The sequence below is a fragment of the Nomascus leucogenys genome, chromosome 4 (assembly GCF_006542625.1).
Source record: "Nomascus leucogenys isolate Asia chromosome 4, Asia_NLE_v1, whole genome shotgun sequence".
NCBI lineage: Eukaryota > Metazoa > Chordata > Mammalia > Primates > Hylobatidae > Nomascus > Nomascus leucogenys.
In genome coordinates this window covers 113456226-113481839 of record NC_044384.1, presented here as the reverse complement: position 1 = coordinate 113481839, position 25614 = coordinate 113456226, and the positions used below count along the sequence as shown (strand labels likewise).

General features: G+C 44.5%; 1 protein-coding gene across 1 annotated transcript in view; it reads left to right on the top strand.

Annotated features, from left to right (window-relative positions):
* CTDSPL (CTD small phosphatase like) overlaps positions 1–25614 on the top strand; it is a 128147-nt gene that overhangs the window by 98734 nt on the left and 3799 nt on the right. Inside the window, exons 3-7 of the mRNA XM_030812132.1 lie at positions 2023–2055; positions 9527–9628; positions 12774–12830; positions 16358–16450; positions 20651–20836. Coding sequence (XP_030667992.1) covers positions 2023–2055; positions 9527–9628; positions 12774–12830; positions 16358–16450; positions 20651–20836 — 471 coding nt within the window. The remainder of the gene's footprint in view (positions 1–2022; positions 2056–9526; positions 9629–12773; positions 12831–16357; positions 16451–20650; positions 20837–25614) is intronic.

Below are 25614 nucleotides of genomic sequence, written 5' to 3'. Positions count from 1 at the left end.
TCTGAAGGTGCACCTGTGTGCAGGGGCTGTCTGCACTCTCCTACTAGAGCAGAGCTGAAGACTGATTGTCACTAGAGGGGGAGAGAGTGTCTGCTGACATCTGGTGAGTAGAGGCCAGGGATGCTGTTAAACATCCTGCAACAAATCGGACATCCCTCACAACAGAGTTATCCAGCCCAGAATGTCACTAGTGCTGAGGTTGAGAAACCCTACTCTGAAGTGACCCAGCCAGGTATGGCAGCACACACCTATAGTCCCTGCTACTCAGGAGGCTGAGGCAGGAGGATGGCTTGAGCCAGGAGTTTGAGGCTGCAGTGAGCCATCATCACACCGCTGCATTCCAACCTGGGTGACAGAGCAAGACCCCATCTGTAAAGTAAAATAAAATAAAAATAAGGAGGCCCAAATAGGCTGTGAGCTTCTGATTAAAATCTCCTCCACCAAATACTATGCAGCCGTAAAAAAGAAGTCATGTCATTTGCAGCAACATGGATGGAGCTGGAGGCCATTAATCTAAGCAAACTAATGCAGGAACAGAAAACCAAATACCGCACGTTCTCACTTATAAGTGGGAGCTAAACACTGAATACTCACGGACAACAAAGGGAACAGCAGACACTGGGGCCTACTTGAGGGTGGAGGTTAGGAGGAGGGTGAGGATGAAAAGACTATCTCTTGGGTACAATGCGTGTTACCTGGGTGACGAAATAATCTGTGCACTAAACCCCCATGACATGCAATTTACCTATATAACAAACCTGCACATGTACCCCTGAACCTAAAATAAAAGTTTTTTTAAAAGTATGTCCTCCGCCAAGTATGTCTGTAGGGGCAGTGACCTACTCTTGAGTCCCCGTATTAGGAATAATATTATTTAAGAGCTTCTGAAATGAATTTATCTGTGCAAGTTCTTGAAAAGTTTGATTTATTTGATTGCATTGTCTGTTGGAGAGCAGCATAGCTCTGCCTTGAGTGATGTCAGAAGGAAGCTTAAAATCCTTAAGACAAGCCGGAAATCTGAAAAAGGAAGGAACTGTGGAGATCATCTCAAGAGGAAATGATACTTGCTCTTATGCTGCAGAGGTGATGACTAGGGGTTGGAGATAATCAAGAAGTTGCTAAATGGTTCTTAGTGTCAAAACAGAGCTCAGAAAGGTGCCAGGCAGCTGCCATTGCCAGCCATCAGGTTTGGCCCCTTCACGTGAGACCTCATTATCACTGTAACCCTCTTAATAAAAATGGACATATCTTTTCACAAATCCTTCAGTGTACAACGCATGAAGCAGTGCATCGCCTTATTAGGCCATCTAAAAAAGAAGAAGCAGAAACTGGAAATGCTCAGTGGAAATAAACTGTTTTTTATTAGCATTTCTTAACAATGCTATAATGAAGTGTTTCCATCAATTAGGTTTGGAATGGCTGGCATTTGGGGCTGAGGAATAATTGAGGCTGTGAATACAGGTTGTGTTTCCCTTAAAGGAGAAAGCTATCCCCTTGTCTGTTGCCTGGGAAGGAACTTCTTGTACCTTGCCTTGTCCCCTCTCTCCAGTCTTCCCCTGGGGAGCTCCTGGAATGACCAGGGGGTCATTGTAATCTGGTGAACATGTCTCCCATTCCCTGCATATGATATTGACGTAGTCTTTTTAGGGAAAAACTTGCTTAAGAGAAAAAACAAACAGTTTTTAGAGGGAATCAAGGATTAAAGTATGAGTTTTTATTTTTGTTTTTTAATTAAGGATTGAATTCCTGGGAGTAAGGGAGGTGCTATTTAAATACACAAAATGGTTTGTGAGTCTCAGGAGCCCAGCCTGGCTTGTTAGGAGAGCAGGTGTCTGAGAGACAGAAGGAGTCTCATGCCTTAACTGTGGAAAATTTTCAGGTTCCTCCTGTTCATTAAACACCACCAAGGTACAGAGAATGGCAGATCATGCAGCTGCTGTGCTCGAGAGGGCTTTGAAGTTTCTTTTGAGAATATGATCTTCTCTTCAAACCTGACAATGATTTTTTTTTCTTTTTCCTCAGGGTGACCAGAGGCAGGTCATTCCCATACCAAGTGTATGTATATTTATCTAATTTTATTTATTCAAACAGTCATAAAATCTTGTGGCTTTGGGCCTACTGATATAAAGGATTTTTTTTAATGTTATTGCTTATGTTGAGTTTATCATGTGGTATAAACAGCTCTGTTCTGTTAAAAAGAAAACTGAAGCTGCATTTTAAACTGTGAGCAGGAAGTTCTGTACAGAGACAGTTTCCTTTCTCAGGAACAGCAGGGCAGCCAGCTCCATTAACCTAATTCTCATTTTTCCTTTCGCTCTGGGAAGGACCTCCAAGCTGAACAAGCTGAGGTTGCTCAGAGGCCTCACCCACACCCCACCATCTTAGCCTCAACTCCATAGATTGGCGGGAACATTGTTTTGCCCAGTCACAGTTCTTTGCAGCAGGTTCAGTCCCAGTGGAACTGGGCTCACCAAGCCTACGTCCCAGGTGACCGAACCGTTTCTAACTTATCAGTGGTAGCATGGCTGTAGCTCCGAGATCAGAGAAGTCACCCTAACTATATTCTCTGGACTTGCAGGACCCATCCCACAGGCCTGCTGTGCTGTAACTCTGCCCCGGCTGGGCGCTCCCTGAGGCCACCCCCACTTCTGTTGTCATCTCTGAAATTTGTTCCACCCCAGCACAGTCCTGCACCAGCCACCCCTCAGCCATCCGCTATCCTGGCTGTCCCTTCTCTTCCTCCTGCTCTGCCAGCAGACCCACCCAGCCTGAGGCCAGTCGGCAGGAAGTAAACTGAAGACCGACTCCCAAAAGAAACTTATAGTCGAGATGCCTGTATCAAACAAGACCTTTCAAATAGTCTTATGTCCTTAGAGAAGGATTTAGGTTTCAAAATGTGTCTATAAATTAATTTTTTAATCTGTAAAGATGATCAGATTCCGATTACTTGATTCAAATGTGTTCTGGGAACATCCAATAGACACAGCAATCTTACACAGAAAGGAGTAGATGGATTTCACGTGTACAGGTTGACTCCAAAGGCTATGGTAGTACATGTCACAAATTGCCCAGAAAGTTTACTGTAATTTCATTTTTCTCAAAACTCTAACTCTTCATTGACTAATGAGTTGCAAGAGTCTGTGTAGTGATTCTGACTTTGCCCATGTGCCTGAGGATTGGGTTTTGTTGAGAAAACTGGCTTTGATCAAAAAGATTGACCTAGCAGCACAACTTTTTATCCAGAGTTTGAGGGAGATGCTCAGCAGAGTTAATAGCAGAAGACTCTTTAACTTTTATACAAAGTAGTTTTTGACATTTTTTTTTTCCTGAAAAGGTACCTACATTAAAGGATGGCAGGTAGCATCTCTCCTTCCACCTTCAATATCATATTACTGTTTTTTTCTTAAAGCTAATTGGCAGCCACGTGCAAAGTTAAGTGCAGAACAAAAGCACTTGTCAGTATAAAAACCCCACTGAAGAAACGGACCTTTTTCCCACAAATCTAGACCCAGCCATTTATAGAATTCTGGAATAAGATAAACAAGAAGAAAATTCCTTATGTAATTGATCCTAGTGATAGATCAATAAACTGCTGACTGTGTCCTACATGTGAGATGTTGGGTCATGCCATGTGAACCTATGAACTATCTTGCCCAAAGAAACAGCTGAGCTAAAGGAACTTGCACTTTTGAATGATGACCTCCAGAAAAGCATTTCCACCAGTGGGCACAGTGTGATTTCCACTGACTGCTTAGCATATAGGGCTGATCCCAAGTCCATCCGAGGCCAGCTCAGCCCTGGAATCAAGTCTTGGGAGCCCCTGCAAAATCTGCATCTACCTGAAAAGGCCCCAGATTACATAAGCAGCGTGGTCCTGGCCTTTCTGGACCTCAGGGGGACCTGGTCAGTACTGGGAGCCCTGAGAGCTTAGGGTGCCATACATAGGACCAGAAATCTGGGGTTGTGCTGAGCCTCCAAACCAGTTCCCACAACCTCCTGAAAGCTTTCTTCAGGCCCTGAAGGTAAAGAATCCTCTAAGCCTGTGGTGACCAGAGCAGCTGGTCCCTATCTGTGCCTGTCACCTCACCCCTCTTTTTTCATTCGCATGTTGCTCTGTTTGTATGTGTAGGTTTGGTCTTTTAATTTTTTACTAAACAATAATTCAAGCTCATGGTTAATTTTTAAATATTGAAGGATTTGGGATTAACACCTGTGGGAATACATACATACATACATACATGAAGTTGAAAGATTAAAGCAAAAAGAAAATATCTCTCAGTGTAATCCTACTGCCTTCTAGGTAGTACCACTTTTAATATATGTCATTTATCCTTCCAGAAGTTTTCCAGACAAACACAAACATATTTATATAAATGAAGTTGTGTTGTATTCATCATTCTGCAAATTGCTTGTTACTTTCTAACAAGATGCCTTGAACATCTTTCCAAATATTAGTAGGTATATATCTGCCTCATTGTTTTATATTTCATTGATGGCATTTACTTTGTTTCCACTTCTGTGCTATTACAAATATTTCTCTTAAAAATATCCTCTTTTCTGTGTGCTTATGGACTTGTGTGATAGTTCTTTGTGATCAGTTTCTATTTGTGGAAATGCTAGGTCAAAGGATATATTTTACAGTATTGGTACATTAAAGCCAAATTGTCCTCCAAAAGCTTATGCTAATTTACATTCTCATGAAGTATCTATGAGAGTGCCTCACACCCTTACGGAAAATGATTATCAAATGTTTCAGTCTTTGCTAATCTGAAAATAAAGAATAGTATCAGGCCAGGCGCAGTGGCTCACGCCTATAACCCAAGCACTTGGAGAGGCCGATGAGGGCAGATGGCTTCAGCTCAGGAGTTCGCGACCAGCCTGGGCAACATGGTGAAACCCCATCTCTATGAAATATACACAAAATTAACTGGGCATGGTGGCCGGGCGCGGTGGCTCACGCCTGTAATCCCACCGAGGCCGAGGCGGGTGGATCACCTGAGATCAGGAGTTCCAGACCAGCCTGACCAACATGAAGAAACCCCATCTCTACTGAAAATACAAAATTAGGCTGGGCGCGGTGGCCCACACCTGGAATCCCACACTTTGGGAGGCCGAGGCGGGCGGATCACCTAAGGTCGGGAGTTTGAGACCAGCCTGACCAACTTGGAGAAACCCCATTTCTACTAAAAATACAAAATTAGCCGGGTGTGGTGGCTCCCAGCTACTCGGGAGGCTGAGGCAGGATAATCGCTTGAACCCGGGAGGTGAAGGTTGCGATGTGCTGAGATCACGCCATTGCACTCCAGCCTGGGCAACAAGAGCAAAACTCTGTCTCCAAAAAAAATAGATATAGATATAGATATAGATATAGAATTAGCTGGGTGTGGTGGTGCATGCCTTTAATCGTAGCTAACTCGGGAGGCTGAGGCAGGAGAATCACTTGAACCCAGGAGGCGGAGGTTGTGGTGAGCCAGGATCGCACCATTGCACTCCAGCCTGGGCAACAAGAGCAAAACTCAGTCTCAAAAAAAAAAAAAAAAAAAAATTAATCGGGCATGGTAGTACATGCCTGTAGTCCCAACTACTTGGGAAGATCACTTGAGCCCGGTAGGCGGAGGTTGCAGTGAGCTGAGATGGCACCACTGCACTCCAGCCTGGGCTACAGAGCCAGACCCTGTCTCAAAAACAAAACAAAACAAAACAAAGATTGGTATCAGTTTATTACTTTGATTTGCATTTCTTTATCAATGAGTTTGAACAGCTTTTCACAAGTACATTGGCTACCTTTCTTCTTCTCTATTCATTTCCTCTAGTTTTTTATGCTGTGTTGCTTGTCGTTTTAAATTTTAAGGAAATTAATACTTTTCCCCAAATGTATGAAATATCTTTTGGCCTTGTTTGTTTATAATTATTTTGGCCACAAGGAAGTTTTGGTTTTATATAAGTAAATATTAATATCATCCTTTATGCTCCTTGATTTTATATTTTCTTCTAGTATTTTAATAGTTTTTAATATTTGCACCATTACGCCTTTAAATCTTTGATCCATTTGCAATGTATGTTGGTGTAAGGCATGAAGTAGGAAACTATCTTTTTTTCCAAGTGGCTACTCAGTTGTCCCAGCACCATTTATTGAGTAATCATGTTTTGCACACCTATTGGAAATGACATCTTTATCCTTACCATTAGTATCATTCGTCTCCCAACTATGGGCCAGGATTTAGGGCCTTCCTTAGTGGGAAGCTTCATGGGCTGTTTGGTGAACGTCGGGTATTGAAGGATAAGGAAAAGATGCAGAGGGAACGAAAGTTTGAAACTGCTGAAGTATGGGTGGTCATGATTTGAGGTGAGCACTCGAATGCCTTGGCCCCAGTGAGGAACGCCACTGAGGCTGTATCCTGAGTCCTACCAATCCCACACTTTTGCTTAAATTACACAGCACACAGATGCTTACAAACATGAGGCTGGCAGTGTAACCGAGCCATAAAAATGCTGAAAGAGGAGAGGATTTGTTTTCTAACAGCTATGTTTCTATGCTATTTGCCTAAGGCTTTTAATACAGCAATAGTACGCTTCTTTCCACGAAAACATTATGAAGAACATACAAGCAGGACAGCTATTCTAATTAAAAGCAGTCTAGAGTTCCTCTTGCTCCCCTCTTGCGTTAGGCCCTGACATCCACTTGGAGCTCTGAGGGCTTGGGGAGCACAGCGTGCAGACCTTAAGCCTGAGAAATCTTAAGTAAGGAAACAATAATCCAATGTACCAGGAAGAGGTACTACATCTGTAAGATTTATGAGAGTTTGTGGGGTGGGCACTCCAAGAGGAAATAAGCTTAGTGTTAACTATTCATGGCTGCCAGTTCTCTGCCAAGGACAGGAAATTTCAGATTTACTCCCAGGAAAGGAACGGGAATGAATACCATTCCCAAACCGTGGATGGCAAGCCATGGTCCCTTCCTCCTCCACCCACCCCCCAGCAATGCTCTTTGTGTACATTTGAGCAAGTCATTTTGTATAAGAAAGACCTTTCTTGATGTGACTGGTATTTCTCTTGTTCTTCAGCTTTATGAAGACTTCAGAGAAAACTTGGTTCAGGACATTTCTTAGTTAATGATTCAAGCATCACCTGAACAGATGAATTGAAGTGACAAAGCACTGTGTATTGTCATTATATAGCATCCTTACATTTCCAAGGACGCAGCTGTCCCAAATAATTCTTACCCATGGGCTGAAGAATTTGCATTAATCTAAAGCCAAGCTCTCAGGGAAGCTGTGTGCATTTAGGAAACAGCAGAGGATTAATGGAACCTCCTAGCCTGTTGCCTCCCAACTTGGCCTTGTTCCCTGCAGCACAAATTAAAATCAGTTGCTTGCTTAATATGAGTCTCACCCTTCTCACTCTTCTCCATCTTTTCTCTCTTAGATCATACCATGAGGGGTTTTACTTACTGTTAACTTTTCTCTCTTAGATTACACCATGAGGGGTTTTACTTACTGTTAAAGAATGCTTGTAAAGTGTGGGTTAACTGTGCTAAGAAAGTAATCTTTATTCTTGGGTTTGGAAAATGAACCACTTTTGGCAGATCTTTGATGTTTTCAGAGATGCTAGGGTTAGAATTTCTAGATCCTTATTTTCCAGGCTAACAACTAAATTAATAAGTTAAAACGTTTTAGTAGTTTATAAACGCATAGGAAAAGGACTAGATAGACACTTATGTCAAAAGAGAGACATAGAAAAGAGAGTGATTGTGTTTTACTCTCAGGTGTCTATAATCTTTACAATGAGAATGTGTTTTATATTAAATAATTGTGTAATAAAAATTCAAACAAATTTTATTCTGGTCACAAGCATGCTTTCTGCTCTGTCCCAAACAACAAAAATGACCCACATTCTCTCTACTATGTTCACTTAGCTCATCACACTCTGCCTTTTTAAAACACCTTTTGATACAAAACTTTTTGCAAATTTAATTTTTTAAAAATAACCTGCTGACTCACTGGTCTGTAATTGAGGACAGAGTCCTTTCTAGATCCTCGAATTCCGTGCCTGTCTCCAAGGCACATCCCCACATCCCGTCACAGTGCTGCAGGATTAGGGAGGATTGCTTCCAGCTGAGAGAGATGGGAGGCCGTAAAGGCTCTTTCTTCTGGATGACGTTGGAAAGGAAGAAACATGGAGTTAGAAATGCTTATGTCTCCACATGTAGCCTCTTCCTGGGCAACCCTGGACAGTCTCTCTCTGCCAAGGTGATCACTGTACTTGCAAATTTACCTAACCTGTTGACTGCCGGTGTTACATTTACTATTGAAACAGCTAAAGTTCAAAATTAACTTCTGATCACTGACTTTCAATTTGAACCAAAAAAATAAAAAGAGGAAATAGCCACGTAAAAGGAAATACAGCTTGATTTCATTTTTTTCTTGTTTTATTTGATGAACTAAATTGTCCATTCTTCAGGGGCTCAGAATAGATATTTCCTTTTGTTTTGTATCAAATATTAAAGAGAGTTTGACCTTCTTTGCAGGTCAGAAAATTAATTAGTTAACACTGGATATTGAATATGCCACAAAGTAGACTAAAATACTTCAGATCATTTCTAGAATGAGGCAAGGCCTAAAGAAATAAATCCTCTAAATCTAGTGAGGTTGGCCGAAGATACCTAGCATTTTATGGTTGGCTGAAGATACCTAGCATTTTATTAACTCTTTATGACTTCTTTATCACGAGATTTGAGTCACCTGCTACTAAGACACATAAATAGATTGTTTGGTCAACACACAATGTGTGGATTAAAGTATAACTTTCAGAGGCAGAGAATCCAAGGGGTAAAAATACCACATTTGCTCAGTATTCTACCACAGTGTGGTGGCACAAGGTGGCACTGTACCTGGATTAGTCTTATTTCTGTTTCCTAGTGTTGGGGGTAACTCTGGACTGCATTTTGCTGGTGGGCCTATAGTTTATCTTCAAGTTTTTTAAAAATCTCAGTCACTAAAAAAAAAAAAAAAAAAAAAAAAAATCTGTGATTCCAACATAGCTCTAAAATCTACTTATGTGCCACAGTGAATTTCAGGCAAAATATGACCCCATGAAACAGACCTCCATTGTGACAGTACCTGTTATAATTAAATACTCATTCTTGTGTAATCCATTTTAATAATAACTGTAGCCACCACTATATGTGCGAGGCAAAATGCTGGGCATTTTACTGCCATTATAACTGATAACAACAACCTTTCATGGTAGGTATTACTATCCCAATTTACAACGAAGAAAGTGACAGAGCTGATGATTGAAACCAGGTTTGTCTGGTTCCAAAGCCTAGGACTTCATAGTAGTCATTCAGATCGTGGCACCGTATTTGATAAAACTTTAGTTGCAAACTACTTATTCCTATTGTTCTTAATAAAAGTCCATTATATGCTTGACCAGGCATTTAAATGTTTGAAAGTTAAAGTATAATACAATACTGATTGGTTTGTCTTTTACATAAAGGTAATATTGATTTATTTTTCCCCTTTAGCCACCAGCTAAGTACCTTCTTCCAGAGGTGACGGTGCTTGACTATGGAAAGAAATGTGTGGTCATTGATTTAGATGAAACATTGGTGCACAGTTCGTTTAAGGTAAATCGACATAAAAAAAAATCCGTGATCTTTGTGATTTGATAACAATCGTATTGGAAAAGGGAAAACAAAAAGGATGAAAGCTTATGGTGGTTAGTGTGTGACTTCACTCTTCATGTAGAAATCCCAGGAGCTGCTTATTAACCCAGGTGAACATTAACTAAAGTAGTTGAATATTAACATAATTAGTTTGGAAAGAAAACACTAAGCTACCAAGATCACTGGGACCTCATTCTTAGGAGGTTTGCATTTTCCAACACTGTAACCCCTGCAGAAATACTTTTCAGGTGGCACAAGGCACTCAGTGCCCCCAGGACACTGTTTATATTTGTCAAGATGACCAGAGTGCTATGTGTTTTATTGGGAGGGGGAGGGGAGGCTCTGTTGGAAACTGTCAAATGACCTGGTATCGTGGAGATTTTCCCAGATCAATTTTTGAAAGATGTCCAACTCTGAAGAAGACTTCCAGACTTCGGGGCATCTGAACAGATTCAGCCATTTAATTTGAGCATCTTCATGACAAGAGGTGGCTGGGGTTTTTTTCAAGCTTCACAGCTAAATGAGTACCCACCTTCAAGACTTCCCTCCTGAAGGGTGTGGAGGTCAGACAGTCTTCCTTCCTGTCACCTTCCCTGATCTCTCCATCTTCCTGCTGGAAAAACAGCAGAAACAGCCTCCATGCAGGAAGAGCTGTGGCGACACTGTTAAGAAATGAGTTAGTTAACCATTTTTTTTTTTGACGTGAAATAAATTGTTTAAAAGAGGCATGAAAAGTTTGGAAATAGGAGATTGGTGTTTTGGGGAGAAGAAGCAGGTATTTAGGATTCTGGTCTTGTTTTCCTTGGGTTATTTCTGGTAATGGGACTGCTCTATCACTGTACTGCATTCCTCTTTACCCCACCAGCCTGGGACTCCCCTTCACTGAGAGACATGAAGGTCACCATCCATGATGGGGCATGTGTCTCACATGAACCATAGTCATTCCTTACAAGTTGTAGGAAGCAGAAGAGCTGTCAAATATGCCCAAACACCTTTCTACCAGAAACATCCTTCTTTGTTCTTCTCACTAAACAGAGACCTTTCTGGTAGGACAAAGCCAGAAAATTGTCTTTGAGTCCTTTGAAGAGTGGAGAAGAGACCACACTGACCTCTAGCAGTGAGAAATGGCCTTGTTCTGGCCACTGGGGCATGCGGGGACCACCTCATTCCCTAGCCCTTGAGAGCCAGCCCCTTCCATAGTTGGTCCAGGGGATATGGTGACCTTGTGTCCCAGCTTAACTCTAGATAGCATTGGAAGCCCTTTCTCCCCTATGGGCAAGTTGCTCAGGACTTTTCCAAGTCTCTGTGAAGGAAAGCCCTTCAGAGCAGGGGTCAGTTGCCATCACAGCATAGAGAACTCCCTCCCAAGCAGCTATGGGAGTGTAGGCAACACTGGCCAGATCACCCGATGTTACTGAGGGTTCCTGGCTCCAAAGGCAAGGCCCTGGTAGCCCCCAGTGTCTCTGGCACCTGCTCGGAGAGCATTGACGCCACAAGCTAATGTGAATGACATTTCCTCATTTCTTCCCTCCTCTGGCCTGCCTACATTTGCAACCAGAATATTCTTTATGGTTTTTAAAGTTCTGGGCATTTCAAAGTCCTTTGAGAATCTGAAAGCTATGACCGCTCTTCCCTTCAAAAATGTACATTTGTACAACACATACGTTCATGGATCCCAAGTGAAGAACCCTAGCTGTAGCAGAGTGTCCTTTATACCAGCAGGAGAGAGGAGAGTAAGGACGATGCTTGCTGTAAGCTGGGGAATGGTTTTTCTCTTTTTAATATACTCCGTGGAATGTGATTCCATAATCTAATGCCTTGGGAGCATAATGCTCTTCCTTCAGTCTTTCCTTTTATTTTTTAGCATGATTCTTATTTTAGTTGTGCAATTATATGATATTAAACTCATTCTTGGCCTTCCAACTCTGGGAGTAAATAAACAGTGATCATAAGCTAAGTGCTTAGTAACGGTGCTACGATGTAGCATTGTCCATGTTTTTTTGTTGTTTTTTATTTTTTAGTTTATATATCAACGAAGAGGGTTTGTGTGTACTGTGATGGGCTTAAAAGCAGACCTCAGTTCAGAGTCTGACAAGAGACGCTGTACCCCCACCCCTGCCCAGAGGCCACCACACACACCTTCTCCTTCCTTCTGTCTCTCTTCTTTTGTCCAGGGGTTTACAGGCTGATGATTAAGTTGGGCCTGTTCATTTAAGTAGTTTTGTACCTAATTTGTGGAATTCCATTGAGAACTATGTGTAAGTTCATCATTGAGAACATAGTGACTGCTAAAGAATCATATTTGAATTTTAAATATCATTAATATTGTCAAAGAGTTATTTAAAATATCCAGAAGTTTATGGGTGTGCTGGATGTTGTGTTCCTTGGAGCAGAGCAGGCATAGGGTGGGCTGGCTCTGTACCCCCACCCAAGGCAGGAGCTGGTGCCAGGCTACCTGGGAGGGCCTGAAATCACTGATTCTCAGGACTGGATTGGGGCCATGGGCATGCATCAGACCCATCACAATAGCTAAGGAAGAGGAGAAACTGAGGTCCAAGGAGAGGAAGAGCCTGCCCAAGGGTGTGGCCTGTGGCCTCTGACTTTACCCCCATATGGCCTTGGCACTGTTTTGAGTCCATGTGGCCATCTTCTCCTGCTGAGCCGCCCATCCAGGGCAGCCCTCAATTGTGGGTCCAAGTACAAATAGTTTTCCTTCAAGCAGCACTGTCCTCTGAGCCCATTATGTGCTCAGCTCCTCCCCCTGGTGGCTAGCAGTGATTCCCCATCACCCCAGCAGGACTCTGGGCAAGAGCTGGAGTTTTCAGGAGCCCCATCCTCTAGCCAGGCAGCGCCACACTTTTTGGTTGAGGCCAGGCAGGTGATATTGGACCAAGATGCTGAAAATGTAATGACATTCACAGTGGAAAATAATGTGCTTTCCTGCTTGTGCTTATTTTAAGGAACCAAGGCATGCTTCAGCATCCTCCTCCTGAACTGTTTTTTCCAATAACCAAAACATTGGTCTAGGCAGGCTTTTTTCTTGCTAAAATTTCCAGAGTTTTTTTGTTCCTTCAGACATATTAATTATAGTCTCTTTTTTCTCTAGCCCATTAGTAATGCTGATTTTATTGTTCCGGTTGAAATCGATGGAACTATACATCAGGTAAGAAATTGAAGCTAAATTTGAGTTTCAATTAAGATTTTTTAGTAATTACATTTCCTATGCACTTTATTTCTAAATTCTCATTTCAGTAATAATTTTATTACTGAATCAAAAGGAAGCATACTGTAATAAATACAATGTTTTTCTTTTTTTCACTCCAATGAATTTATTTTATACTGAGATTATAAGGAAACTATAGTCGTAAATATTAGTTGCGGTTGCAAGTTCAAATAGTTCTTTGATTTGAAGCAGACTTTCAGAAGTTTCCATATCCCCCACTGGCCTAGCTTGATGGTCTAATTAACTTCCTTGTGTAATTGCTTTCGGCTACTCTCCTAGCAGGCAACAGGAAAATGCCACAAGTCACCCACTTACAGTGGATTCTCGGGAAAAAGTGTCCATTTTCAATGCCAGCTGCTCCAGACTGATCTTATCATTCCTGCGTCGTTTTCTCCAGAGAATCTTTAGCAAATACCCACCCCAGAAGAAAAAGGGGGAAGGGTGTGAGTTTTCGGATCCGCAGGCTGCTATGAATAAAGATGCCGTAGTCAGTTGGCATGCATCTTCGTTGCTTCTGATTTTTTTTCCTTATCTGCATAAAGCTCTTCCGGAAATAGCTTCATTTATGAACAAATTGGGAACATTGTAGGAAAACTAGCTTTAGAGGTTGAAGCCGGGGAGCTTTTGTCAGGTTTTCCACAGGAATAATCTAACCATCTTCCTTGTCAAGTCCAAGGTCTTAAAGGGAGCGTATCTGGCCTGATATCCCAGGAAGGAGACTTTCCTGGTACTTGAGCCACAACGGGATGTCTTTTCTTAGCAATGTCAGTAGTCTTTGGTTCTTGAGTGCAAGGTGTCAGAACTGGAGAAAGCTTGGGAATCAGCTGGTCCAGCTGCCTCATTGTCTAGATGGAGAAACTGAGGCTCCGCCAGGGAAGGGGTTGGTTAAAGGTCATATGATGGGAAGAATTAAAATGAAAATTCCAGTCTCCTTCCTCCTGGCCCAGGGCTCTTTTCCTGATACTCAAGTCCCTTCCCTCCCATGTCCTTGCTTTCTTGCTTATTCTCCAGGACATCCTGCCAGGAAACAGTCCCTGGGAGAGGCAGCTTTTTCCCTAGCGTTTCCACACTTCATGTTTTTAAAAGCCATCACAGAGCCAAAACGGCAGGCACTTGGGCATTTAACATTTGCAAAAGCATCAACTGAATTAACTCAGCATCTGAGAAGCAGTTAAGGCTTCTGCATTTGTCATCTTGGCTTGTGTTACATAGTGCTCATGATGAGACAAAGGAGAGGCTGCCCAATGGCATAGCAAGAATTAGGAGGGAAATTAATCCTTCGTACCACATGACTGTAAGCATGACCGGCCTGCCCACTGCTGACCCATTCTTGCAGGAGCTCCCCCACCCTCCATCTTGGCTGTGCTGTGATATCACAAGGTCCCAGGGCTGGGGTCAGAAATTCTCTCCCGAGGGAATGAAGCCACAGGAGCCAAGAGCAGGAGGACCAAGGCCCTGGCGAAGGCCGTGGCCTCGTTCAAGTAATCCAGGATAGGCTGTGCAGGTCCCAATGGGCCTATTCTTGGTTACTTGCACGGGGACGCGGGCCTGGACGCCGGCATCCGGGCTCAGGACCCCCCTCTCTGCCAGAGGCACCAACACCAGAGTTCCCAAATCAGTCTCCTGCCCTTTGCATGTAGCAAAGCTTGCTTTCCAAGCAGGACTCCCAGGGAGACCGGACTACAGGCCACACCCATTTGCTGGCAAGGAGGAGTCTTGAGGGCAAAGTGGGAGTCTGCAGCTGTTGCAGCCACAGGCCCTGCCCTCAGCCCTTACCCCAGCCTCCCAGCTCCTCAGAGCTGTGTTGGCACCCGTGCTATGACATCCTGTTCCTCCAGCCCCTCACTCCACCCTCAGCCACAAATGCATGTCCACCTCCTTCTTTCAGTCACCCATGAATTTCCCACTGAGTCCTGGCCCTCCTGAGCTCCTGCTTCTGGCACCTTGAAAATGACTTGGTTCTGTGTAGAATTCCTCGGCCAGCAGCACACCCAGCATGTGGTGCAGAGCCCTCATCTCCCCTCTGCTGCTCCTCCTGCCATTCTCACCTGCTCCATCTGCCATTCAAGGCCCTAACATGCCCACTGTGACCTGCCTCTCACTTCATCTTCAGCCACTTCCTCTCCCAGCCCCTGCTGCTCCCGCTTCTCTCACTGCCTCTGATGGCTGGGCACACAGCCTGGCTACTCTCTAACTTCTCAAGTATTCTCAGGCCTCGGGTCTCACGCTCTACTGTTTCCTCTGCCTGAAAGCCCACTTCTTCTCCGCCTTATTGGCCTGGTGAACTCCTTCAAGGTCCAGGCCAAATTTTATCTTCTATGATCCCCTCCCCTTGTGAGGGGAGTTAATTGTCCTTAATTTATCCCTCTACTACAACTTTCATTATGCCATGTTTATTTTTATATGTTTTTGCCTATGTCTGTTCTAGAGTGTGAGCTCTTCAAGGGCAAGGCCTGTGTTTTATTCATCTTTGCAACTGCATCAGGCTGAGCTCAGAGCTGGGGCTCAGTAAATATGCTGAACTGAATTTTAAAGAGTTTGATTTATTTTAGTGAAGTGGCTAATTTCAAACGGAATTTATTCAAGTTTGAATTAGTTCTTCCCTCCTCCCACTTCCTCTGTCTTCTCACCAGCTTTGCCTTCTCTCCCATCTCCCTTGTTTCCCCAGATTCATTCAGGCTCCCTAATCAAGAGCCTGTGTATGGTCTGAAGCCTGGCCTCCTCACTGCCACCCCCTGGCCTGGCCTGGTCAAAAGGGTACACAGAGCCCAGCCATTCTAGAAAAGGCTACTCTTTGCACCCGTCTGCTCAGAGACCCCTCCTGATGGATTATATCTGAGGTCCAGGAATAGCGATGGTTTCACATCCCCTGAAACATACCAAGCCCACCCTTTATGGTGTCATAGACAGCTTCCCAAGCTGACAAGGAAGCCCCTTCTTGCAGCCTTGCTGGGCCTGTGCTTCAGCCCCAGACCTTCCTAGTGAGGGGGATGTCTATCCAGAACAGAAGGTGGCAGCCAGAGCAATCCCAGACCTGCTGGGCAATATGCTGGGCCTGGACCTCTAAAAGGACAACACCCAGACTGTGGCCCGTGCCCACATAGGTCCTGACCCTCAGCAGGTGCCAAGAAACACACGTGAAATGAATGAGTCATTACACGCAAACATGGTACAACCCTTCCATTTGCTGGCCCTGAATATCCCCAAGACCCTCACACCGTGGTCAGCTTCTCTTTTTCCCTTAGGAGGGGCGTCTGCAGTGAACTCAGACCTGGAGCCCTGTCTGAGGAGTGCCACGTCTGACTCCATAACCCTTCATACATTCTGGGCCTCTGCCTGCTATGCATAGACCTGGGGGAGGGAGGCGGGAACCTTTGTAGCAATTCTTCCTACAGTGGGCATTTGGGCCCCAGGCCATCCCCAGCAACTGCCACATCTGACCAGCCTGCTGTCTCCTGCCATTGCAGGTGTATGTGCTGAAGCGGCCACATGTGGATGAGTTCCTCCAGAGGATGGGGCAGCTTTTTGAATGTGTGCTCTTTACTGCCAGCTTGGCCAAGGTGAGTCCTGCTTCCCAGCCCCACACTCCCAGCCTGGTACTCCCAGCCCTTCCACCCCTACCCCCAATCTGTCAAGCAGCCCTTTGTTTTGGTGGGGGAAGCTATTTCTATGGTGACAGGTTCCCACCCCAGATGGGATGGATGCAGGCCATGTGCATGGTGCCAGCCTGAAAGCCTTCTGGGTTACCATGGTGACAGGGAGCACTTAGAACAAATGCTCCATGAAGTTGCTGTGTGCAGCCACCTGAAGCTGGGTGTCCACAGTCCAGAGAATCACAAACAGGTCCAGTGTAACGGGCAAAGGATGGTGTACCCCTCAACCATTGACTGTCAACCAAATGCTAGAGGCCCCTGTGTCCTTGGGTTTTGCTTTCACAGATTTGAGGGAGAGGCAAGTGAGAGATAAGTGTTGGACACTCACCCACATGCATGGGCTGAATGAGAGTTCCAACTGCCCTAATGAGCTGTATGATCTGAGGCAAGTTACTTCACTCCTCATGTCGGTTTCTTCTATAAATTGGGGATAATTCCAGCTACCTTGTGGCCAGATCACATGAAATAACAGATGTAAAGGACTTAGCACAGTGTCTGACTCACATACAGCAAGTATTCATTGAGCACTTGCTGTGTTCCACATACTGTGCTGGGCATTGTCACATGGTAAGCACTCCTGATGTTCATTATTTTGTGTTACAATTATTTACTGATGATGATAGGCCAGGCGCGGTTGCTCACGCCTGTAATCCCAACACTTTGGGAGGCCAAGGAGGGCGTATCACCTGAGGTCAGGAGTTCAGGACCAGCCTGGCCAACATGGTGAAACCCCGTCTCTACTCAAAATACAAAAATTAGCTGAGCATGGTGGCGGGCATCTGTAATCCCAACTACTCGGGAGGCTGAGGCACGAGAATTGCTTGAACCCAGAAGGCAGAGGTTGCAGTGAGCGAGATCATGCCACTTCACTCCACCCTGGGCGATAGTGACTCCATCTCAAAAATATATATCATATATTTATTGATGATGATAAAATCCTTCAGACATGTCTTGATCCTAAAGCTTGATAGGAATCTGACCTAAAATCTACAGTGGCTCTGACCAAATAGAATGGTTTCTTTGTCCTCTCCACTGTTTAAGGAAACTAGCAGGTTCCCAAGCCTTCCAGTATGGTTTAGTCTTCCCCTTCACAGGTGTGGCAGGGTGCCTGTGCTGTGGGGCAGGCAGGGTAGGCCGTGCTCCTCCCAGGAGATCTTTGCCTTGACCATTTCCCAAACGCTGACTCTGATGGGGCTGACCCCATCCGTTTGTTGGTAGCACCACAGTTGTCTCCAGGGGCATCTCAGGGACCCTGAGTGGTCCCAAAGATGAGTTTTCTGGGGCCCAGGTTAACCATTTGCCTGTCTCTAGGACATCACGCAGTAGCTTCCTCCGCCATGTCCTGCTTCTGGACGGTGCCCTGATGCCCACACTCCCTTCTCTTCCTCTGCACGTTCCACTGCTTTGCTGGCCTGGCCATTGCTGGTTGGGTCCATCTCTGTGATGATTGAGGGGTGGGAGAGCCCCACTTGCACAAATGCTGCCAGACTCATCACAGGCCTTAGAGCATGAGCCAGTGGAGTGGGATTCAAAATCCTCGTCCTTATTTTTGCATTTCAAAAAGAGAACAAGGCCTCAGGGAAAATAGAGTCTTCCCCAATGGGTAATCTTTCAGATGAGTGGTACCAAGATTAATTGTTATCTGTAGCATCAGTGGCTCTTCCAACAGTGCTCTGGGATGCTGAGGAGCCTGAAGTAATAACCAAAGAAATAAACAAGAAGATTGCACCAGTAGCAGTGAAGTGAGAGCTGTTTTTTTGTTTGGGAAAATTGAGAACACTCTTCCTTGGCATTGTCCCCAGCATTTGCTTAAACATCCTTGTTCGGTTACTCTTCCTGGATGGCTCCCACCTGCCCCGCCATCTGTCTCTTCAACCCTTCTCTTGCTGCTACTCCAGCCTAGCTGAGCCGAATCAGCTTCCAAGTGCAGCCTTCCACCCTCTTTCCTCCCTGAGGTACATGTCCTGCTGATAGGTGGTCATGCCCCTGTCCTTGGCTCTGGACTCGGCCCCCAGCCAGCAGTAGTGGCGCAGTGGACCTCCTTGCCTGCTGCCCAGGAGCCCGCAGGAACCTCAAGCTGACTGTCGTAGCCTTTCAGTATCTGCTTGTTTGTCATTCCTTCCTTCATTCACCCAGCAAATATTTACTTAGTACCTATTATGTACCAGGCACAATACTAAATACTGGGGATATAGCAAAGAAAAAAAGAGACAAAGTCCCTGCCCTTATGAAGCTTACTTTCTTCACATTCATCCTCTAAGGCCTGGAGGCCTCAGACTCAGACACTCTTGAAAGATAGGTGCTACCACAAGTGTTCATGATTATGAGGAAATGGATCATCTTTTTCCATTTAGAGCAAGCTTGTCCAGCCTGTGACCCACAGAGTGCATGCAGCCCAGGACAGCTTTAGATGTGGCCCAACACAAATTTGTAAACTTTCTTAAAACATTAGGAGATTTTTTTTAAAGCTCACCAGCTATTGTTAGTGGTAGTGTATTTTATATGTGGCCCAAGACAATTCTTCTTCCAATGTGGCCCAGGGAAGCCGAAAGATGGGATACCCCTGATCTGGACTCAGTTGCCTACAACCCACCCACGTGGCCCCTGGCTAGCCTCACCAGCAGATAACTGTAGTGCCCTGAGCTCTCACCTCCCTTGGCCAGTAGGAAACACAGCTGCTCCTGGACTCTGCCTCCTACAGGATGTCCCTGGGGAGGAGAGGATGTTCCCATGGAATCATAGCTGCTGCCTGCAGCTTTGCAGCCCACGTCCCACAGCTGTGCTGGCACTTGCTCTGCACTCCACTACTGGCCTTCCCAGCGCCACCAGCCACAGGTGCTCTCTGTCTCCCTGGCAGTCACTGGGTCCCGCTGATGCCTTACTTGGTCTTGGTGCAGGGGCCTGGCCTTGTGTCAGGCTTGGAAACTGCTCCTGCTTCTTCCAGGCCTAGCCACTCAGTATGGCCCACTCTTTTAGGTATCTTCAGTTATGAGGATTTTCTATCAGAAACCCCTTTATTTCTTTCTCCAAGCCTGCTTTGGGAGAAATTCCCTAGGTCATGAGAGAGGGCCAGGCAGGATGATCTGCAACTGTGAGCTGGGCTCAAACTCCCATCCAGCTCCTGGGCTTCAAGGAAGCGGATGGCCATCCATGGGAGTGGACGGCTGGGCACCATCCTGTCACTCAGGGGCTGGTCTGGCCCAAGTGCCCAGAGGACCTCTAGGGGGCAGTGTCATGCCATTCAAGACAGATTGGAGCTGGCTCATTCATTCAGTGGTGAAATTCGTGTTTACTGAGCCCCTCTCATGGTAGATACTCTGGGAGGTGCTAGGGATGTGGTGGTGGGGATGTTTCAGGCCTAGGCCCTGACAAGGGGAGAGGAAATCAAGCAATCCCACATAGCGCTCCACTCTGTGAGGGAAGCAACCCAGAAAGGAAGATAGATGTGGCTCTAGATGGATGGGAGAGGAAGTCAAGACCTGAAAAACCAGGAGACAGATGTTCTGCAAAGAGCTAGGGAGAGAACACATGCGGAGAGAACACTGGTACAAAGGTCCTGACCATGCTCAAAGCCAGTGTGGCTCCAGGGGCTCCAGATGGAGATCATTCAGCTGTGCCATGTGGGACGCGGCAGTGAGGAACGTGGGCCTTACTCCAAGTGCAGTATGTAGACAGTGGAGAGTATTCAGCAGAGGAGGGACATGATGGCACATATGTTTTCCAGTGGCCACTCTGACAGCTTCTAGGTGAATGGGCTAGAAAGGAAGCCCCCTGGGAAAGACAGGTTTTTCACGAGGCTCACACAGCCATCCCAGGCCAGAGAGTCGAGGCCCGGGCTAAGGGTGGTGGCAATATAAATAGAGAGATGCAAATGGAGTCAAGCTATTTTTGGAGATGAAACTGACAATTTCTGATGGGTTGGATGTGAGAGAAATGGAAGAATCCAGTGCCATCTTATGTACACAGAGAGGAAAATAACCAGGATCCTAAAACACATCTAATTATTAAATCCCTTTTTAAAAAATGTAATCTGGATCTTGCTGCTGTAGGTCAGGGTTTGGGTGCTCTTTTAAGCACCCAGCCTTCGTTGTGACACCTCTTTTCCAGTATGCAGACCCTGTGGCTGACCTCCTAGACCGCTGGGGTGTGTTCCGGGCCCGGCTCTTCAGAGAATCATGTGTTTTTCATCGTGGGAACTATGTGAAGGACCTGAGTCGCCTTGGGCGGGAGCTGAGCAAAGTGATCATTGTTGACAATTCCCCTGCCTCATACATCTTCCATCCTGAGAATGCAGTAAGTGGCCCCAAAGAAAGAAAATGTCGTGCTCCATCTGAGCCCTCTGTCTTGCCAGGCAGGTACCACTTTTGAGCACCTACACAAGAAGGTCTCTGGGCCTTTTCCTGATGAAATCCCAGCTCTGCCATTTAGCAGTTGCATGTCATTGACCAAGTTATTTAACCTCACTGAGCCTTGGTTCCCTCCTCTGTCAAATGGGAATTATAGGAATGCTGATCTCATAGGATCGTTGGAGGTTGCAGTGTGGCAATACATAAAAAGCAGTTAGAACAGTGCTTGAGACTGGTAAATGCTCTATAAGCCTGTATCATCTTATCGACATTTTTAGTAGTGTTATTGACAAGGGTTCTGTTGGCAGTAACCTCCTGGAGCCAGCTACTGCCTAGGACTTCATGACCCCTGTAGACTAAGGAGGCCTGGTTGATCTCTTTAACAGAAGTATTTCTTAAGAATGAATAGGCCGGGCCTGGTGGCTCACACCTGTAATCCCAGCCCTTTGGGAGGCCGAGGCAGACAGATCACAAGGTCAGGAGATCGAGACCATCCTGGCCAACATGGTAAAAGCCCATCTCTACTAAATACAAAAAATTAGCCCAGCGTGGTGGCACGCACCTGTAATCTCAGCTACTCAGGAGGCTGAGGCAAGGCAATCACTTGAACCCAGGAGGCAGAGGTTGCAGTGAGCTGAGATCCCACCACTTCACTCCAGCCTGGCGACAGAGGGAGACTCCGTCTCAAAAAAAAAAAAAAAAAAAAAAATTGAATAAAACACTTCAATAAGGTCTTCAAATAAGACTGCCAAGCTTTGCTACCTCATCATGATGTCTAAAACGCACCCATTGGGAACATTTCCTACATAAAGCTCCCTGGACCATGGCAGCTCTGCGGTGCCTACTCACTGGGTGCAGCACAACTCTCAGGGCAAGAAGGACTGCCTTCCTGCCTGCTGCCTGACACTTCCAGGGGAAGAGAGGCCAACCAGGGCCTCTGGTGACTGCTGACCCCTCAGTCACTGCCACGTCAGGCCCCTCGACCAGGCATGTTTCCCTGGAGAGGATGCTTCCTCTCAATCACAAGCTTCTCAGATTCTACAAAAGCCTGCAAAAGTCCTTTCCTTGAATCTAGAACTCTGCAGTCCCACTTATAACCAAAAAAAATTCAAACTCAATTAATTTGGCTAGTGTGGAATCATTATTTGAATAAATACTCCAAATGTATTTCTATGTAAATATGTTCATTTTACTGAGTAAATCAAATTCAACATAATATATTTGGTAACGTGTCTCTAACAGATAAGGATTACTTTTTAATATAATCACAAGTCATGGTCAGATCTGACAAAGTAACAGTTTCTTACATTGTCTAATATCCAGACTGTGTTCACATTGTCCCTATCATCTCGAAGTGTCGTGCATTTGGAGTATTTCAATCGGGATCCAAAAAGATCCATGCATTGCTTTGGTTACTATGTCTCTTCATTCTTTTGTAATCTTAACATGTCTCCCTTTCCTCCCCTTTTCTCTTTTATGCCATTTATTTGTTGAAGAAGCCCTGGTGTTTTGTCTTGTAGAAATCTCCTACATTCTGGATTTGTCCAGCTGCTGCCTTGTGATGATGTTTAATGTGTTTTTATAGCCACCTTATATCCTCTAAACAAGTAATTAGAGCTCTACTGCTTGATTAGATTTGATTTTTTTTTTGCAAGAATATATCATAGAGGCCAGATGCAATGGCTCACACCTATAATCCCAGCACTTTGGGAGGCCAAGGCAGGTGATCACTTGAGCCCAGGAGTTTGAGACCAGCCTGGGCAACATGGCAAGACCCCATCTCTTAAAAAAAAACATTAGCCAGATAGGGTGGCATACACCTGTGGTTCCACTGTCGTTCCAGCTACTTGGGAGGCTGAGGTGGGAGGATCTCTTGAGCCCAGGAGGTCGAGGCTGCAGTGAGCCATGTTCATGCCATTGTACTTCAGCCTGAGTGACGGAGCAAGACCCTATCTCAAAAAAAAGAAGAAAAAAAGAATACATCATAGGTATTATATGCTTATGAAGATACCATATCAAGGAGGCATACAATGTCGGGTTAGCCCACTTTTAAAGATTTAAAATTGATCATTGGGTTCAGGTGGTGTTAGCCTGATCCATCTATTATAAAATTCCGCATGAACCTCTCACCTCATAATTTTAGCAGTTGTTGGTGATCATTGTCTATACCCACTATTTCATGAGGAATTGCAAAATGGCAATTTCTATTTTCAGACTAATGAGTTGGTGTTCTAGCGGCCTCCAAAAGTAGCCAATAATTTTTTTCTAGTATCATGAACTCATGGATTTGTTGTAGTTTCAGTCCATTTATTATTCTTTTGCATGCTCTAATTTTCACCTTTGGCTATGGACACTCCTTAAAATAATAAGTCTTTGATATAGGTTGAATATTCTTTATCTAAAATGCTTGGTACCAGAAGCGTCTTGGATTTTGGATTTTTTAGGATTTTGGAATATTTGCATATACATAATTGGATATCTTGGGGATGGAACCAAGTCTAAACATGAAATTCATTTCTGCTTTATGTACAGCTTATACACATAGCCTAAAGGTAATTTTATACAATATTTTTTATAATTTGGGGACACTAAATAAACCATGTATCATGTGCCTGCATTTTCACTACCACCTGGCACATGAGGTCAGGTATAGAATTTTCCACTTGTGGTGCCATTGCTCAAAAAATTTTGGATTTTGGGGCATTTCGGGACTCAGATTTTTCAGATTAGGGATGCTCAACATGTAGCTTCCTTGCTTTCTTAAACAACAAGATGTTCCAGGCTCATGATGAATATTTCTTGCCTCAGCCCTGGAACCAGCCATTTTTGTATGGTGCCTGGTCCCTATTAGTGGAAGTGGTATTTAGAGACCACAGTTTCGGTGGATTTTCATTGCTAATGGGATATACTTTACTTCTAGCCCATACTACAGGGCAGAGCTAAAAATGACATATTTTTTGAAAGAAAACTAAATCATAAGTTCATAGTGGTTTTTCTAATTCAACGTTTTTATGTAACTTCTTTGCTTCTTTGTTTTGTTTTTGTATCCCTTTCTCTTATGCTGCAACTCTTGATTTCTAAAGATATTAACATAATTATATATTTGATCTGTAGTATATGTTTAATAATTTCAGTAGCAGTACTAAATTATGGCTAATAATAAGACAACTGTATACAGTTTAGGAATTTTTAGAGAGATGTACAGTTATAACACCATGTTTTAAAATCACTTGAATGCCAGGTTTGGTGGCTTACCTGGCTGCCTGTAATCCCCAGCACTTTGGGAGGCTGAGGAAGGAGGATTGCTTGAGCTCAGGAGTTTGAAACCAGCCTGGACAACAAAGCGAGATCCCATCGCTACTTAAAAAAAAAAAAAGGTTGGGTGTGGTGGCTCATGCCTGTAATCCTAGCACTTTGGGAGGCCGAGGTGGGTGGATCACCTGAGGTCAGGAGTTTGAGACCAGCCTGACCAACATGGTGAAACCCTGTCTCTACTAAAATACAAAAACTAGCTGGGCATGGCGGCAGGTGCCTGTAATCCCAGCTACTCAGGAGGCTGAGGCAGGAGAACCGAGGAGGTGGAGGTTGCAGTGAGCCAAGATCGCACCATTGCACTCCAGCCTGGGCAACAAGAGCAAAACTCCATCTCAAAAAAAGAAAAAAATAAAAATTAGCCAAGCGTGGTGTCACATGCCTATAGTCCCACCTACTTGGGAGGCTGAGGTGGAAGGATCACTTGAGCCCAGGAGGTCAAGGCTGCAGAGCTATGATTGTACCACTGCACTCCAGCCTGGGCGACAGAGTGTGACCCTGTCTCACACACACACACACACAAATCACTTGAAGTAATTGTTTGGTTGTGTCACCAATTTTATATACACTTAGATTCACTTTTATTGCCTTTTTTCTTAATGGTTTAATTGTATTTTAATTATATAACACATTTACGTGGTTCCGACATCAAAACTATAAATAAAGATAGAGAAGTCTGTTCATTTCTACCCTCTCCTCCACTCCCTCCCCATCCCCTAGGCGTAGTCATTTCTTTATTAGTCCTTACTTTATTTTTCAAAATTACATAATAAATGTCTGTGTTTCTAAGCTATCTTTAGATTTGTAAAAGGGCTAAAATGTTACTTTTAAACATGTTTGGTTTATTCAGATTTGTTTATAAATCTCTTCTTTGTACCCCTGGCTACCACCCCTCCCCACTCCTCAGCCTAAAACTAAGGGAAAATCCTGTCTTTGCCCATAGCTTCAGAATGTTCTACAATTTTAGACTTTTACTTTTAACTGATCACTGTTAAGCAAGGGAGGAAATTTACCACTTCTCTTTGTGATGTAATATTGCACAATGACCCTAAGTGGAAGCCTTCTTTTGTCCTGGATGTGAGCTCCGTGCTGTCAGTGGTTGGCTTGTAAGCTCTGGCTCCAAGTGCTCTGAGGTGCAAGGAGCCGATCTTGTGCAGTAGAAAGAGCTTTTGGAAGTTGGCAAGTAGCAAGACCAGTTCTCATACATTCTATGCTCTGGCCACCTTTTCTGTGGCAGGAAAACAAAACAGGCAAATGCACACAAACTGGGTACATTTAACTTTGCCTGCCTGAGCCATCTCCCAAGCCATTTAGCTTTGGATTGGCCTCGACTTGAACAAGGGAACAAACAAAATCATGATGATAACTGATGACACCAGTCGTCCTTACTAAAGAAAGTGCTCAAAGTCTGGG